A 17244-nucleotide genomic window follows, 5' to 3' on the forward strand; every position below is an offset into this window, starting at 1 on the left:
CAGTGAACAATCGTCAGCAAACAATACTATATCACAAATACCTTTAACATAGAAAGGAAGATCATTTATATACATATACTAGTAATAGAAAGGGACCCAAAATTGATCCTTGTGGAACACCTATTTTTAACGTAGATCCAGAAGACTTTAATGAAAACTTGCTGGACTCTTTGACTTAAGTATGAAGTAATGAGATCAAGAGCTTTACCTACAACACCGTAGTATTTGAGCTTATAAAGGAGTGTCCCGTGTTGTACACCATCAAATGCTTTAGATAAATTACAAAATACTCTAATAGCATTCTGTGATTTTTCCCAAGCATTGTAAATATGTTTGAGAAGTGCTATTCCCGCATCAGTTATCGAGCGACCTCGTGTAAAACCGAATTGCTTACTATGAAATATAGTATTTGTATCGAAATGGACTAGAACTATATATAAATTGACTTGACAACACAATATTGAACAGGATGACCGAGTTGCGTGATTTGGGAATTCAACTGGATAGTAAAACTTCTATTTCGATCACATATGCGCTTTATAATTTAGAAAGCATACAAAATGATAGGTTATACTGCGTATCTCTAAAGATTTTACAAAAACACTTTTTTACTTTTTTATTGGACTACGCGCCACCGTTGTTAGAATTTAAATGAGTGGAAACTGTATTGGTTAATGTGTCATTTATGTTCATGCTAGTTATTAAGATTTGATATAATGAAGTGATTAGTCAATATACAATAAAATTTATAACTTTTCGTTCGCATTGCAATATTGCAATGCGTACGAAAAGTAAAAAAACTATACCCATATGGGTATAGTTATTTTATTTAAATGTTTTATTCATATGGAAATTCAACGGTAGTTATAGAGTCTGCTGCCAAATTAAACGTTGCTTGCTTCATGCCATTTTTCAAACGAATGGTTCTGGCCTCTCCACTGAAAGAAATACGGACATATTAGCTTTAAGTCAACAATAAATATTGAACTTCGCAGAAGATACGTAAAATAACTCTTACTTATTGTACACAATAACCACAATCGTGTTTTTTGGCGTTACAAAAGCCACATGACGCAGGCTTGGAGTAAGTAAATGTTTCTTCTCCACAACTTTGATCCTTATTGATTCACGGGGTATAAATTTTGAGAAATGTCCCATCGCATAGAACATCGGTTGTTTCAGAAACTCCTGTTTGTCTTCATCCACAATTATTGGCGAATCGACAAAGTTTCCAACCCAATTTGGTCCCCCACCCCTATTCAGACACAAGTTCCAATCTATCCATCCAACTAAATTGTAGTTTAAATCCTAAAAATAATATTAAATTGTATAAAACAAATAATTTGATATATAAGTAAAGACATTATAATTTTTCCAAATTTGTCAAGGGGTGACTCTATATGCAGTACCGTCTTTATCATAAGGTCACATGGAGCATGGATCTAGAAAGCCGCCGATAGCCGATATTCTATTATACTGTATTTTTTTCTTGAAAAGTAAATGAAGTTTTTTATATACTTTGCGCTTGTAGTTACACTGGCTCACCCTTCAAACCGGAACACAACAATACCGAGTACTGCTGTTTGGTGGTAGAATATTTGATGAGTGTGTGGTAACTAACCTTACGGGCTTGCACGAAGCCCTACCGAAATGTTTGTGGTAAGGAACTATCGCGTAAAAAGATATATATAATATAAGAGAAATAGTGTCATACATGATTTTGTTAATAATAATTAAGTATAATCTTACTTCTAAAATATCTTTGATGTATGTTACCGCTCTGTCCCATGAACCGAGTAGTACCTTGTCTTTTTGCCACGGGTAGCTACCTTTAAATATCAAGTACACAATATTTACCATGTTTCAAATGGAAAACTAGAAAAAAACATAAATAATTAACGTATTTAAAAATATATATACATTTGACTATTAATTTTAATATACCTTCACAAGCTTCAGTCGCCAAAATGAATTTTTCTGGATGTGTTAACGTGACTGCATCAAATACAGCGGCGGGTATAATATTGTCAGTGTAAAAGTGTACTGCCATACCATCGACGTAGTCTAATGCTTTTGGGTAGCGCGCAAACATCTAACAATATAAAAAAATTAAAATTAGAAATATTTTCATAGTCTATTCCACGAATCGAAATCCTAGTGAATAAAATATTCGGACCAATGATCTCACTTGGCTAGAAATATAGGAGACGAATGCGGTATGTTGATGTTAGACAATGTAAGATAATTTTATAAAATTATTAACCAAATGAGTGCACATGGACAATTTCCTTTGGGAGTTTCCGGGAATGGACTTTACGTAACATTATAAGTGAAAATATTTCGTTTACGTATAAAAAAAATCTGTATTTCAGATATAAAATTGTAAATTGAATTTTCATATTTGATGTCTAACGCATGACTGCTTACATAATGCAATTGTTAACTCACCACATTGAACCAGTACGGCATAGTGGCTCTTTGATCGTCACCAGCTAATATTTTGAGATCTTTAAACGCGGAATTGCGGATCGTTGGTCCTAAGTTGTTCAAAATCCATTCTCCCTAAAAAAGATTAACATGAAATGCAGGCACAATAAATGAACATAATTCAAAAAATATATAATATAGTATTATTATTGATTATAGTATTATTTAAAAAATCCAGTCAAATTTCTCATTCATCAACTGAGCCACCTTGCCTCATCATCTCATCATCATTTTATTTAGGCTAATGTAATAATCTATTCTTAATTATGTTTTACCATTTCCTGGATATCCCATCCGAGAGAGTTAAATGGTGCAAGTGATATTACTCCATTAATGGGTTCATTAGTTGTCGTTATGCCCCAAACAGGTATGCCGGATTGATTGTATTTTTTAAGAAATCTGAAAATATTATAAGATCTGAAACTTGCATCACCAAGAAATATAATGTTTCTTGGTGATTCAAGTTTCTAGTTGCAAGTATCGCAAGTGTAGGTGTAGTGTAGGAGTCACATGTTTCGATGTGAACGAATTACGGTCGTTTACAAATACATTCGTCTTTTCTACGAAAGAAATTGTGTTAAAATATTAAATATGCTCGCGTTAAATTAAAAACTGATGTGTAACGTTAAGTTGTTAAAACAATTTAATTATCATAGTAGTTATATCGTTATTTGATTATCATAAACATTGATCGGTACACATTTATATTAGAGATAAGAAAAATTTCAATCGCTCTGCAAAAAAGCTAGTCCGCAAACTTACAAAACTATCTTAATATAAATAATAACATATAGTCACATGCTTTGATGTGAACGAATAACGGTCATTTATAAATACATTCGTTTCTTTTTCTATGACTGTTAAAATATTAAATTTGCTTGCGTTAAATTAAAAACTGATGTGAAACTCCCAAGTTGTTAAAACCATTTTTTTTTATCCTTATTTGATTATCATAAACATTGAACAATACACATTTATATTAGAGATAAAAAAATATATCAACCTTGGTCTTCAAAGATAACAGATTTTAATCGCTCTGCGCAACAATTGGTCCGCAAACTTAAAGAATTATTCTTACGATCAAGTCTATAGAAGAAAATTGGCTATATACCTTTCTTGTTAATTTCAGCACTTACTTTAAGTGGTAGTCTGCATAGGTCTGGTAATACTGACGCTCGAGACGACTGAACCCTCCATACGTCTGGTGAGTCTTCATCCAAAGGGGCGGAGACCAGGTGGAGGCCACAATGTGCACGGGAGCCGTTGCTACTCGCATGATAGATTTTATCATTGGTATCTAAAATTAATTGTCTTTATTTATTTTTTTAATTTCGCAACAATGAAATATTTTTTGTCATTGCTAATGGTTGTGCCAGTACTTCTATTTGAATCTTGCACTACTTCACAGTAACATCTTTCGTTTAATTTCGCAAATAAACTATAGCGCTATTTACTAGTATTTTAGGATTGTTTAGGTATATAAAACATCAAATCTTTTACGCTCTAAGATATTAAGTCTATGTTATTACATGCTCAAGAGACACCTAATATTCAGGCTAGCGAGTAAAGCCAGGCCATTAAAATACAATATATTTTTTTCTTCTTATTGTAAGGAGGCAATTCAATTTAACGACGAAATTTATACGGTAAATAAAATAAAATTTGGTTGTACTTTGTATAAGATATCCTCTGGAGCTAGTGTGTAGTTCGAAAGCTGCTTGTCGTTTTCGGGCAGTTCGTTGTAAGCATATGCGTGAGTCGAGAAGTCGCAGCCTCCGATGGGTACGCGGAGCATATTATACTCGAGACCATTCGCACTGAAGTAGGATCTGTAACAGAAACCAATACCGTGTCAGCTTCAAAGCTGAGGGCTAGCCGGGATACCAAATCAAAAGAATTTTATTCATACATTCGAGGGCGGTACATGCCCTGGGCGCCATTCGATGCTTAAAACATAAACTTATTTCAACAAATTATCTCACAACTGATAAAATTCATAATAAGGATTACAAATTTATCCTTGGTCTTCAAAAAAATTATTACACTACAAATACCAATCCGTTTATAGAGGTTTAAATTGGCAAAAAATCCACCATTCCAAGTGGTCATGATTTATACAGTAACAATAAAATAATAATAAATAACAGGTCGTAGATTAATATAATATTATGCAAAATTAAGGTATTGATTTTGTTATTAAATTTTCATTGTGATTTTACAATTATCTCCTTAAACTTACGATCGCGAGTATGTTATACTCTATTCTAACCATAACAGGAAAAAAGCTAATTCATCATAAACTCTTAGAAGTGTACAATATAGCTGAGTTATTAGCAAGTAATAAATTGAACAAGTTACGTATGAAATACGTAAATCTTAGGTTTGTTTATCTTTTTTCCTACTTCCATTGGAATAGGTTATATATAGTTTATAAATCATTGTTTTGTATTTTTGTCTCGGATGATAAGAAAATTACGGATTTGAACATTGAACAACTGTGTTGGTTACCGTTATATGTTTAAACCACTATTTACTTTCCTGACATTATGTATTACTTTATGAGACAGAAAACGAAACATCAGTACCTTATTTTATAATTTTCATTATTATTTCATATTAATATTACTAGTACCTACACCATCTAATAATAATTTTATCTTATTTATCATAATTAGTATTTGATGTAATAGTTCCAGCGTTCTGGGTAATGTCACAGAAGAATCTTTTGGACCGCGTGTTTTTTTCTATAATTTGTACCTATGTCATCTCTGTTTAGTTTGATTTTATTCAGTTTCAATTATCTATTGATTCCCCATTCAGATTTTATGTAAATACACAAATTTCTCAAAAAATAATACACATTGAAACACAAAACAATGGAGAAGAGCACATAATAGGAACCTATGGAGTTGGCACAAGAAGCAAAAACGGAACAAGAATTTTGCATCAGAAAACAGTTTAAGTATTCTTAAAAGTTTTTATAAAAAGAAACCATTAAAAAATGGACATGGATTTCCCCTAATGGAATGTTTAAAAATGAAATCGATTTTATTATTTCGAACAAAAGAAAAGGTTTTAATGATATAAGCATTATAAACAATTTGTGATTTTGATTGGAGATTGGACTAAGTCGACAATTAAACTCCTACATAAAAAAGGTGATAAAGGAGATATAGCAAACTACAGACCCATTCGTTTAATGTCTAATGTCTATAAGGTATTTTCAAATATTTTACCGTCTAGAATTACGGATATCCTTTATCTGGGACGCATTGGTTACACAAGGCATAGAAACAACATACATACGAATACTTAAACACATTTACACGAAGAGTACTGGGCAAGTCAAGCTGGAATCTATAGGAGAAATATTTCCGATTAAGCGAGGTGTACGACAAGACCTAGACCCTATCTCACCTAAATTGTTTTCAGCAGTCCTAGAAATTATATTTAGGAATTTAGAATGGGCAAACAAAGGTCTAAACATAAATGGGGAAAACCTGAGTCACCTACGTTTCGCAGATAATTTTATTTTATTTGCAAACAGTCCGAAGACCCAGGAAACGATGCCGCAACAGGTAACAGATGAAAGTGAAAAGGCAGGTATGTCTATAAACCTAACAAACCCGAAAATAATGTGAAATTCTTCGCAAACAGAGATCATAAAAATAAATGATGAGCAAATAGAATACGTACAGGAGTATATACACTTGGGACAGCTAATATCTACTGAAAAATGCATGCAAAAAGAAATAGAAAGAAAAATCGCTAATACTTGGAAACCTTACTGGTCATTTAGTGAAATTATGAAGAACAAAGAAATGCCTATGAAAGAAAAAAGGAAAACATATAATATGTATATTCTACTACGTTTACTATATGGGTATCAAACTCGGGCAATGACAGAACAATTAGAAAACAGAATAAAAATCTGCCAAAACGGAATAGAAAGAAGCTCGACAGGAGTTAAAAGAAAGGAACCTGAAAAATTAATAAACATAACATAATATAACACACTTCATGTAAACAACTTAAGTGGAGACGGGCAGGACATATGATGGGAGAAAAGAAAGAAAAATGGACATGGCTCGTAACGGAATGATATCCCCGAGGTGGCAAAAGAAATAGAAGTAGACAGACGAGATGGGAGGACGACATTAAAAAAGCAGCGGGTCCAACATAGACTCGCAAAGCAAAAGACAGAACTTAATGGAAATATTTAGAGGAGGCCTTCGTCGGAAGACAAGCTGTAGGAGGATTAACGACCGTGAACCGATGTCTTAATTCAAAAGCTATAGGCACATTAAAAAATTAAAATGTTATAATTATTTGTATACACAGTACAGCAATAAAGGCTTTATTTATTTGATAAGTTTTATTTATTTAGTTATAATTGCAATATACATATGTAAAAAAATTGAAATGAAATAGACATTACCGAATAAAAGAATCCTGAAGTAAAGACGGCAGAGATTTCCAATTAATTCCAACAGCATCAGTCACCGCACCCCCGAAACCTTCAATTCTCTGGTATTTTATGGTCGGGAATACTTCCAGTGTTGTTGAAGAACATGATTCTGATCAATGAAATAATTATACTTGTTCATTAATTTGCATAAAATTATATGATAATTAATGAATAAAATATAAATAAAAATCTTACCCGACGTTGAATGACACCAGGTACCACGGTCTTTTTTGAAGCGCAATCCATCCTGCCAACAAAATTCCACAGCAGCAAATTTTAAAATATATAGAATTAAATATATAGAGGAATTTATTTTATTATTATTAATTTAATACATATCCCTATACTTTTTGAAAAATAATAATTTTAAATACAGTATGATGATGGTGATCACGAGTTCTAGATGATTTTGGCCACGGCAGACAATCTCAAGGAAAAGCAAATTACGAGCCTTATCTTCATATATTGAAGGGATAGCAAATCTGACTTGACCAGAAGGGGTTCAGGCGCGGGACCAACAGCTTGCGTACAATCTGTGGGAAGTGTTCACATTTCTAAAAGGAGGCTACTATTGGGATTTTTTTTTTACAGATAAGTCTAATAATATAGCGACTTAAATCTAGCCACTACATCTACGATGCCTGAAACGTTTGTGCTGTATGAAAAGACTATTTTATACTTGGTCTAGACATTGTATACACTGACTGTACTGGTTAAATATAAAATATCGTTATATGTGTCACCAAAAATAAAATCAGTGGATAATATTAAGACCTTAATGTTAATAATTCTCAAGTAATAAAATGAAAAATGTTATGTATGGTTGGGATGATAGCTTTGTTAGAACTTGAAGCAAAGTCGTGACGTACTTAAAATACCGAAATGTGGTGAAAGCTGTTGACGTTTTATTAAAGTTTTTGATTGAATTTTCTAACCACTAACAATGATCAGGTAAGAAATTATCTCAAAACATGCGTTACCAGGACACCAGCGATGTGAAATAGCTTAGTTGTAGATTTATCATACAATCGAAATGCTAACGCAGGGTTTTCATTCTGTATAATTTTATTAACTAATAAATCACTTTTGTCTCAGATCTACATGTTAACACACGATATTTTGTAAATTAAATAAGTAATAATTAAATAAATATTTTTTTAAAAATACTTTTGTTATCGTCCGAACATAACTCATGCTGAGATCATTTAGTTTATCAACTTGGTACAAAACAAGGTGTACAAATAGGTACTTGTCACCACCAAGCCCAGCAGTTAATAGTTATTGATAATAATATTTGAAAAACAGAAACTGTACTCCATTGTTTCCCAAATAGACAGTTGACAGGTGTTTTAGTCACAGAACTGTAGGTGGCCATTGCACTGCTTATGGGTTAATTTAAGGTCAAGAAAAAAATACAAGCTGCTTTTTTTATATTTTCCCACTTTGTAGGGGATAGAAGTAACCTGGATCCCGATTAGCCACGCTTACCAATGTATACCATTCAAGGTTCGGTCCAACAGTTCTTATCACATATTATACCGCAAAAAAACAATACTATTGTTGTTTGGTGGGAATTCAGCTACAAACGCACGTACTAAATATCTATATACATATAATAAAATTAGTGTGTCAGTTTGTAATATTAAAATAACCCCTTTTACTAAATGCATATGTACCTATGTTTACACGGTACATATACCAAAATAACATTTCTTTCAATATTTGTCTGTCTGTCTGTTTGTTCCGGCTACTCTCTGGAACGGCTGGACCGATTTTGACGGGACTTTCACTGGCTGATGCAATAAGGAGTAACTTAGGCTTCAACAATAACATTTTTGTTAAATTTAAACGCGCATGAAGACGCGGGCACAGTTAGTATATATATAATACTATAATACACATCCAAGTTTCACGACAAATCATTTGTTCTTTTAAAAAATTGATTTGATTGTGTCTTGAATTCTTGATATAAATAAATGATTTTGTTACATATTGTTGAATTAATGTTTAACCTTTAAATAACAACGTGAAATAAATTACCTGTTTCGTTACTTTCATTTAATATTTACTTGTGGAATCTATTATCTACATTCTATACAATACAATAAATATATAAGTCGAAGTATCAAAAAGTTTAATTAAGATTTATTTATTTTTAACGTACATGCTGGCAACGTCAGTATGACGTTAAAAAGAAAAGAATCGAAAAGTGTCAGGATTGATTGAACATTAAGAAAAAAGATACGAACAAAAACGACGAGACTTACATTTTTGGAAATAAATATGTCTGATAACGAATTAATACCCAACCCTTCGTTATCAGAAGTGGGATGGAACGCTCCACGTGCTTCAAAGAATTGTGAAAGCGACAAAAAGCTATTGCTATTACTGGAGCAACAAAATTGAAACTTTTTTTTAATGTTAGAGGCAGTCAAAATGAGTTTGAAGCCCAACGATGATAAGACGCGGTTCGGTAGCTCAAAAGTCAAACTAAATCGGTTCTCTATTGGTGGCCATGTTTTGATCCAAATTAAGGAAAGGAACCAGACCAAGTTGGACCCTAAGTATAAGAGTGCTTTCAAGATAATACAGGTCTTCGTTCATTATTCGTTATAACGAAGGGTTGGGTATTAATTCGTCACACGTCCTTTTTTCTTAATGTTCAATCAATCCTGACACTTTTCGATTCTTTTCTTTTTAACGTCATACTGACGTTGCCAGCATGTACGTTAAAAATAAATAAATCTTAATTAAACTTTTTGATGCTTCGACATATAGATTACAGATTGTATAGCGTCTAGGAAATGTGTATAATCGTTAAACAATTATTTACTGTTTTACATAGCTTAAGCTGTCTTGGATTTCTATAGAATGACGGGAAATTCTATGTAACGAATGAATCTAATCTCCGTTAATATATGCTTACTATAAACAACCTGCTACGTTATACAGTGTAGTCCAACAATGTTCTAATAATAAACATATCATGAGACACGTACCTACTTATTTTTAATTAATATTAAAATATAAGCTTCATTGTTTGCCTGTATCGCTTTATATTTAAAAAAAATCAAGTTAAATGCCATATTAATTAGCTGGGACAAAATCATGTCAGCCCATAACCGAAGGAAGAAGAGTATCTATATTTTTTATAACAATGCTATGGAACACCATTATAATATTGTAGTACCCTTAGAATCTGACATTATCAATAATTTAATTTTTTAATATAACCGTTTCCGAAGTTATAAGCATTGGTATTCAAAAAAAAAAATACCAAGCCTAGTTAAATACGTTGTCTATAGCAGAGGAAAGAAAATGTCCCGGCCCGTACTGCGGTGTGTTTGTTATCTTTCAATCTTAATTAATAAATTTAGTCTCAATAAACATCCGACAAGATGTTTATTTATTCTTTGGTAAACATGATGAAATGTATCGTAGGTATCATCGAAGAGGAGTGTTATGAGGAGCGAACTTATTGAAAAATATAAAATATGAGATATTTTTTACCTTCGACGAAGTGTACGTTACGAACGCTCTTGGCGCAGGAATTTCTCTTGTAATATCATCGCAATATGTTGTGTTGCACACGCACACTACAGATTGTTTTTCAATACGTCTTTCTGCACATGGTATGTCTATTGAAAAAAATAAATTAAGCCAGCTATAGTCAAAAAATATATAAAAGAAAAAAAAAACACAACAAAATATTTGTAAAATAGTGAAATGTCACATCTATTTTATAATTATATTATTTTAAGAACTTACCGGCTAAAACATAAGTAAAACTTGTTAAAACCAATATAATAAGTCCAAGGAATACCTTCATTGTATTTTTGAAACGTAGTGTTCTTTATAACATTATTTATCGTATGCACGTTTGTAGTGAACACGACCGAATGCTATTGGCAATTATATCCAATTGAAGTTCAACGGAATTCTAGGGTCATCATATAAGTAGATTATTTAATTTTATGTAGAAAAAATAAAATCATAAATGTAAATACACGAAACATCACAACTATAATCATTATGTTAGATATTATTCACATATTGTAAGCTGCTTATTATTAATAAGCTTACAACGATTTCGTTTCGTTTTTTTTTTTTTTTATGTCGTAGGTGGCAAACGAGCAGTAGGCTCACCTGATGGAAAGTGACTACCACCGCCCATGGACATCTGCAACACCCGGGGTTTGCAGGTGCGTTGCCGGCCTTTCAGGAAAGAGTACGCTCTTTTCTTGAAGGTTCCCAAGTCGTATCGGTTCGGAAAAACCGTCGGCGAAAGCTGGTTCCACAGAGTGGTTGTGCGAGGCAGAAAATGTTTTAAAAATCGCGCTGTTGTGGATTTTCGGACACCTAGGTGGTGCGGGTGATATTTGGAATTTTGACGAGATGTCCGAAGGTGAAATTCAGCAGCCGGGATTAATCCGAACAATTCCTCGGAACATTCCCCGTGATTAATTCTGTAGAAGATGCAGAGCGATCCAACATCTCTACGCAAAGCCAAAGGATCAAGCAGATCGGATAATTCGAGCCGCTCTACGTAGGATACGGTCAAATGGAAGGAGCTGGTACTGGGGAGCACCCGCCCAGAGGTGAGAGCAGTATTCCATGTGAGGCCGAATTTGCGCCTTGTATAGCCTTAGACGATGGGCCGACGTGAAATACTGTCTTGCCTTGCTGAGCACACCGAGCTTTTTTGATGCCAATTTGGCTTTGCCTTCCAATTTACCGCGGAACTGAACGAGGCTCGAAACATCGACGCCAAGTATTCCGATACTAGCTGTGGCGGCTAACGGAATGTTCTCGAAACGTGGAGATACGACAAATGGTGTTTTTTTAGCAGTTAACGCGCAAACTTGCGTCTTTTTGGGGTTGAAATGGACTAAGTTTAGCCGACCCCAGTTCGAGACTTTGTTTAACGAAGACTCGATTTCAGACACAAGTTTGTTCCGGTTTTCTTCGACGTTTTCCCGAGAAATATTAACACGGCCGGTGTATGAGGTGTCTACGGTGCTGTCGTCTGCATAGCAGTGAATGTTACTGATTTGCAACAAGTCATTGATATGCAGAAGAAACAGAATGGGTGATAGAAAGCAGCCTTGTGGAACACCAGCATTGAAGAATTTTAAGTCGGAGCATGCACCGTCGACAACGACCTTAATGCTCCGATCTGCCAAAAAACTGGTAATCCAATTGAGTAATTTCCCGGGAAGCCCATAGGAAGGAAGCTTCGAAAGAAGCGCTTTGTGCCACACGCGATCGAAGGCCTTGGCTATGTCCAGACTGGCTGCTAATGCCTCCCCCTTGCTCTCAACTGCTTCCGCCCACCTATGAGTAAGGTAAACTAGAAGATCACCGGCTGAGCGACCCCGACGGAAACCGTACTGGCGGTCGCTAATCAGCTGGTCCTCCTCCTCTAGGTACCGCAGGAGCTGGCAGTTTATAATAGACTCCATTACCTTGGAGAACAAGGAGGTGATGGCTATAGGCCTATAATTGTACGGGTCTGAGCGGTTGCCCTTTTTAGGGATCGGATGCACCAAAGCAGTCTTCCAGGAGTTCGGGACGACGCCTAATGCGTAGGATTGCCGGAAAAGACGCGTTAAAACCGGCGCCAACTCGGGAGCACAAGTCCGTAACACGATTGGAGGGATGCCATCGGGTCCACTCGACTTAGGAATATCCAAGGAAAGAAGTGCTTTACGAACTGCACTTTGCCGGAATTTAACCTCCGGCATCGTGGTATCACACCGCGGGATTGTTGGTGGTGACTTTCCTCGGTCATCCAGAGTCGAGTTCGCCGCGAAGAGAGAGCCTAAAAGATCAGCTTTCTCCTTCGCTGTATGGGCCAATGACTCACCGTCCTTGTGCAGGGATGGTAAGGAATGCTGACAGAAATTCCCTAAGACAGCCTTGGCGAGAGACCAGAACGCACGTGTTCCTGAAGGGAGGCGCACCAGTCTCTCGCCAATTCTGCCATTGTACTCCGTCTTCGCCTTAGCAATCACGTTTTTGAAGGACCTAGAGGCAGAGTTATATTCCTTTCTGAATGCGCTGGTATTTACATCACGAGACACCGATGCGCCAGCCCAGTCTTGATAGCGTTCCCATTTTCGGCGTGAAGCCGTTTTGCAGAAACGACCAAACCAGGGCTGGGACTTGCCACCGACGGGGACCGCAGAATATGGAATGAATAGTTCCATACCCTGAAGCACCACATCGGCGACAGAGTCAGCAACAACGCTCGGATCATCCGGCGAGAAACAAACCTGCTCCCATGGGTAGGATGCAAAGAAGGACCGCATCGCATCCCAATCTGCTGACTTGTAGTGCCACACTCGGCGGCAGCCCACGAAACGAGGTCGTGAGTACCGCGCAACCGGCACTGTACTTCGGACGAGACAGTGGTCCGACGAGCCCAGAGGAGGATCGACGATAACCTGGTAGCCATCCGGATGGGAAGTCAGCAGAAGGTCCAACAGGGAAGGTGTATGATCCTCCACGTCTGGTATTCGCGTTGGCGAGGGGACTAGTTGTGTCAAATCATATGCTAAAGCGAAGTCGAGAACAGATCTACCCGCATGATCGGTAGTGCGCGATCCAAGCCATTCGGCATGGTGGGCATTAAAATCGCCAAGAATTACGATCTCTGCGGATGGGATCTGCTGCAGCATGGAATCTGTAGCCATTTGGACGTGCTCAACCAGTCGGTCGGTTTCGGTATTACCGCTATGGGACCTATAAAGGCACGCGTAGATTCGCGGATGGTCGTCGCAGTCTACACGCAGCCAGATAATTGATAGGTCCTGCCCTTCAAGGCTGCCGAGGCGTCGAGAGAAGATAGATAGTTTTCGTACAACGTTTCTTAATTCTTTAGTTGTTATATTTTTTTTTGTTTTTCTTTTGTTCCGGAAGAGGGGTACCTCTGATACGAGTCTATATTATGCTCACTAGAGAGACCCAATCTTAAATATGCTATGTATACTATGGTAAATAATAAACATTTTTGTGTTGTTTTTTGTTGCTACAATTTAAGAACATGCTTATAAACAAAAACAGGCTTTTGACGCAAAAAGGAAAGAGGTTGTTTGTTGGTAATCAAGATTCCTAGTTATACCTACTGAGAGCCAGAATCAAGAGTTAATCAGACCAGAGTAGCAAGTTAGTAGTTAGTCTTCGAAACGATACAACGGAGTCGCTTGTGTCGAAAACATGAGAGCGTGTATAAACATATCCAATGATGAGTAAAAAGCGGATGTTGTCGTACATATAAAGAAAAAAAAATGACCGTAATTATTAATTATGGGATATCACGTGTACATCCTTATATGTATACTATTTTTTTTATATTTATATATAATTTTAATATGAATTGATATTTAGCCGTTGTTACATATTTTACAATGTTGTTTGTACAGCTTTATACACCAGACCAAGTAAGGTCATTCGTGGGCGAATGCGTTGGCAATATTAAATAAAAAAAATATATTGGCGGGAAAATGAAGGTTCTCTCCTGGATTCGCTGAAACCGAGAGCTTTGGTATAACATTATCTTACATATACATAGGTAATAAATACCATTAATAATATATTAATGGTATTTGTTATTCTTTCTAATATCCGTAGCTATTCTTCTAATATTATTTTACCTTGTATTGTCAAATATCTATAGAGCCTTTAACCTATAACTAGTATAAATATTTATTATTCAAAAAATAATTATTGATACTGTAGATAAAAATAAATAAAAATCAAAGAAAACTGATAGTATTTTATTACAAGTTAAATTCTTACATATAAAATTTAACTATCTAAAACTTAATAGCTATGCACTTGGTAGACTTTATTTACAACATATAAATATTTTTGTCGTAATTTTTTTCGCCTCTATTATTTGGAATCTTCGTTATCCTCAAAACAGATCATTTTACATTTGTATGAAACGTTTTCCTTTAAAGGTCTATCTGTAAAACTTGGTGTAGCTATATTAATATTATTAGAAGCTGATTGCTTTGCATCTGGTAGAGCTATCGATTTCAAATTATTACTGCTGTTATATAAAAACTTTTTATTTAAATCGCTACCTGATGGCATATTTTTGCCTTTGACGGCATCTCTCATTTTAGACAACAATACATTTTTAGTTTCATTACTTTCTGGTACATTTTTTAAGTAAAAACCACTATTTTTTGGATTAGTATTGTCGTCACATAAATCACTAACTGATTCTTCTAAAGAAGAAAATGTTGCTGTTTTGGAATTACCTAATTTCCAATCCGGTGCAATGTGTGATGTAAATTGGTTACTTGCTGCATGTTTTGGTTCATCAGGTTTTAATTTTGACTTTGGTTCAAGACTTTTCTGTAATGGAGTTTTATATGATGTTTTTGGTAACTTAATCAAGGATCGCAATGTTTCTGGTGTAGGCTTATTATATATTTTTTGATTTGGTCTTAATTTGGTTATTTCCGGACGAGATGTAGTAAAAGAAAAGGTTACTTTGTTTTCTTTTAATGGCTTACGTTTCATTTCTTTTCTTAAAGGACTTTTATTTTCAATTTTATGACCCAAATGTAAAGAATCTTCGAATTTTCTTAAATTAGCACTTAAAATATTCGGAGAGAGATTTAAGTTTGATTTTGATGTTCCCTTCTTACTTGAACCTAAAATTGATTGCGATGTAAATGGTTTTAACGCTAAATTCGTTCTGCTTTTTGGTAAATCATTGCTTTTAACTTGAGGTTTATATTTCGAATTACTTTTCATTCTATTATTGAGATTTGTAAATTTATTTTTTGCCTGTAAAGCAGAGTTGTCGTCAAAGTGCAAAATATCTGGTATTCTTTGCGACATTCGCAAAAGTCTGTCCTTTAAATCTGAATTGAAATTCTGTAATTTTTTTTCAAGATCATTTGGTTGTATATTAGTCCGAAATATGTTTTGACGCGTTTGGGGTTCCCCTACTAAATTATTCTGATTTGTTATGTGTGATCTTCGTAAGTCATCAATAGACTCTTTTATATTTCTTAAAGCATCATCTGTTCTTGATTTGAAGTTTTCCGAAAATGTGTTTAATGATTCAGTAACTGGTAAGATGTCTTGAGTTTTTTGTAAATTAAAAACGGAATCATAATTATTTTTGCCATTGATAGTCGGAATTTTTAACCTAGAAGAACTCGGTATTTCCACTGGATATTGAAAGATTGTACTTGCTGACCTTACCTCAGCATCATCTTTGAATGGCCCTTGTGAAGTATCTTGTTTTCTATTTGATAATGATGGTACTGTTTTAAAATTAAGTGAATCTGGGCTAGGTACTCGAGCTTTATAAGACTGTAAGCGAGTGTTTTTATCCCAATTCGATAAATTATCGCGAGTTCTCGTTTGAGAATAACTTTTGACCGTATCAATATTTTTAGGTTCAATAAAACTGAATGGTGATCTATTGAAATTATTTTGTTCAGGTTTTTCTAAATATATTGAATTTTTATTTGAATTATTATTATTATTGTCACCACCTTTGTTGGCATTTATATTTTCATCATTATTAAAAATATCTGATAATGAAGACTTAAGATTATCCAGAAATCCTTTTACATTTAAATTCGATTCAGGTTGAACGATAAAATCTCGATTAGTATGGCGTACACTATTTACAAAAGGACTACTAGCTTGCGACATCATTTCTTTCTCTTGATCATTTGAAGAACTTACTTCGTTGTTATTGGGAAATTTAGGAGTTATATTTTCACATAGATTTTTTGTAGATGTAGAATCGATTGCATCATTATTGATTTTATCTTGATTTTTATCTATTTCATGAAATGTTTCCACTATATTTTCAATGTTATCAGAACTTTTTAATAGTGAATCTGATAAGTAAAAAGTTGGATTTTTAATTTTATTTAAATTATTTGTGGATATTATGGTATTTTTTGATTCCGATGGTGATATTTCGTTATCCATATCGACATTTGTATTGTTATTTATACTAACCGTAGAATCCGATACCAGTGGTTCTACTAACTTTTCATTAGATAAACTTAAATTAAGAATACGATCTGACATTTCCTGTAAATCTTGAGTATTTATATTGTTACTCTTATTAGTATAGTTTTCTTCAGTATCATTTTTAGATATTTTAAAAGTACTGGGTTCTATTTCTGTCGAAGAATTATTTATCACATCAAGATTTTGAACATTTTGTGCATTCAATCGCAGTTTATCTTGGATTTTTATATTTGCGTTTTTAATTTTTTCCAACGTTTTAAGGACGTCGGCCT

The 17244-nt window shown here is 34.5% G+C and overlaps 1 protein-coding gene across 1 annotated transcript; it reads right to left on the reverse strand.

The window, feature by feature from the left end:
- Positions 1–801: 801 nt before the first annotated feature.
- On the reverse strand, positions 802–10891 carry LOC135193293 (lysosomal acid glucosylceramidase-like). The gene is made up of 12 exons (XM_064218192.1): positions 10724–10891; positions 10466–10593; positions 7151–7202; positions 6926–7064; positions 4160–4316; positions 3624–3784; positions 2763–2886; positions 2449–2562; positions 1945–2092; positions 1750–1829; positions 1019–1308; positions 802–938 (listed from the first exon to the last, which is right to left on the reverse strand). The coding sequence occupies exons 1-12, from the start codon at positions 10782–10784 to the stop codon at positions 839–841; spliced, it is 1554 nt and encodes a 517-aa protein (XP_064074262.1). The 5' UTR covers positions 10785–10891; the 3' UTR covers positions 802–838.
- Positions 10892–17244: the final 6353 nt, after the last annotated feature.

The sequence above is a fragment of the Vanessa tameamea genome, chromosome 21 (assembly GCF_037043105.1).
Source record: "Vanessa tameamea isolate UH-Manoa-2023 chromosome 21, ilVanTame1 primary haplotype, whole genome shotgun sequence".
Classification (NCBI taxonomy): domain Eukaryota; kingdom Metazoa; phylum Arthropoda; class Insecta; order Lepidoptera; family Nymphalidae; genus Vanessa; species Vanessa tameamea.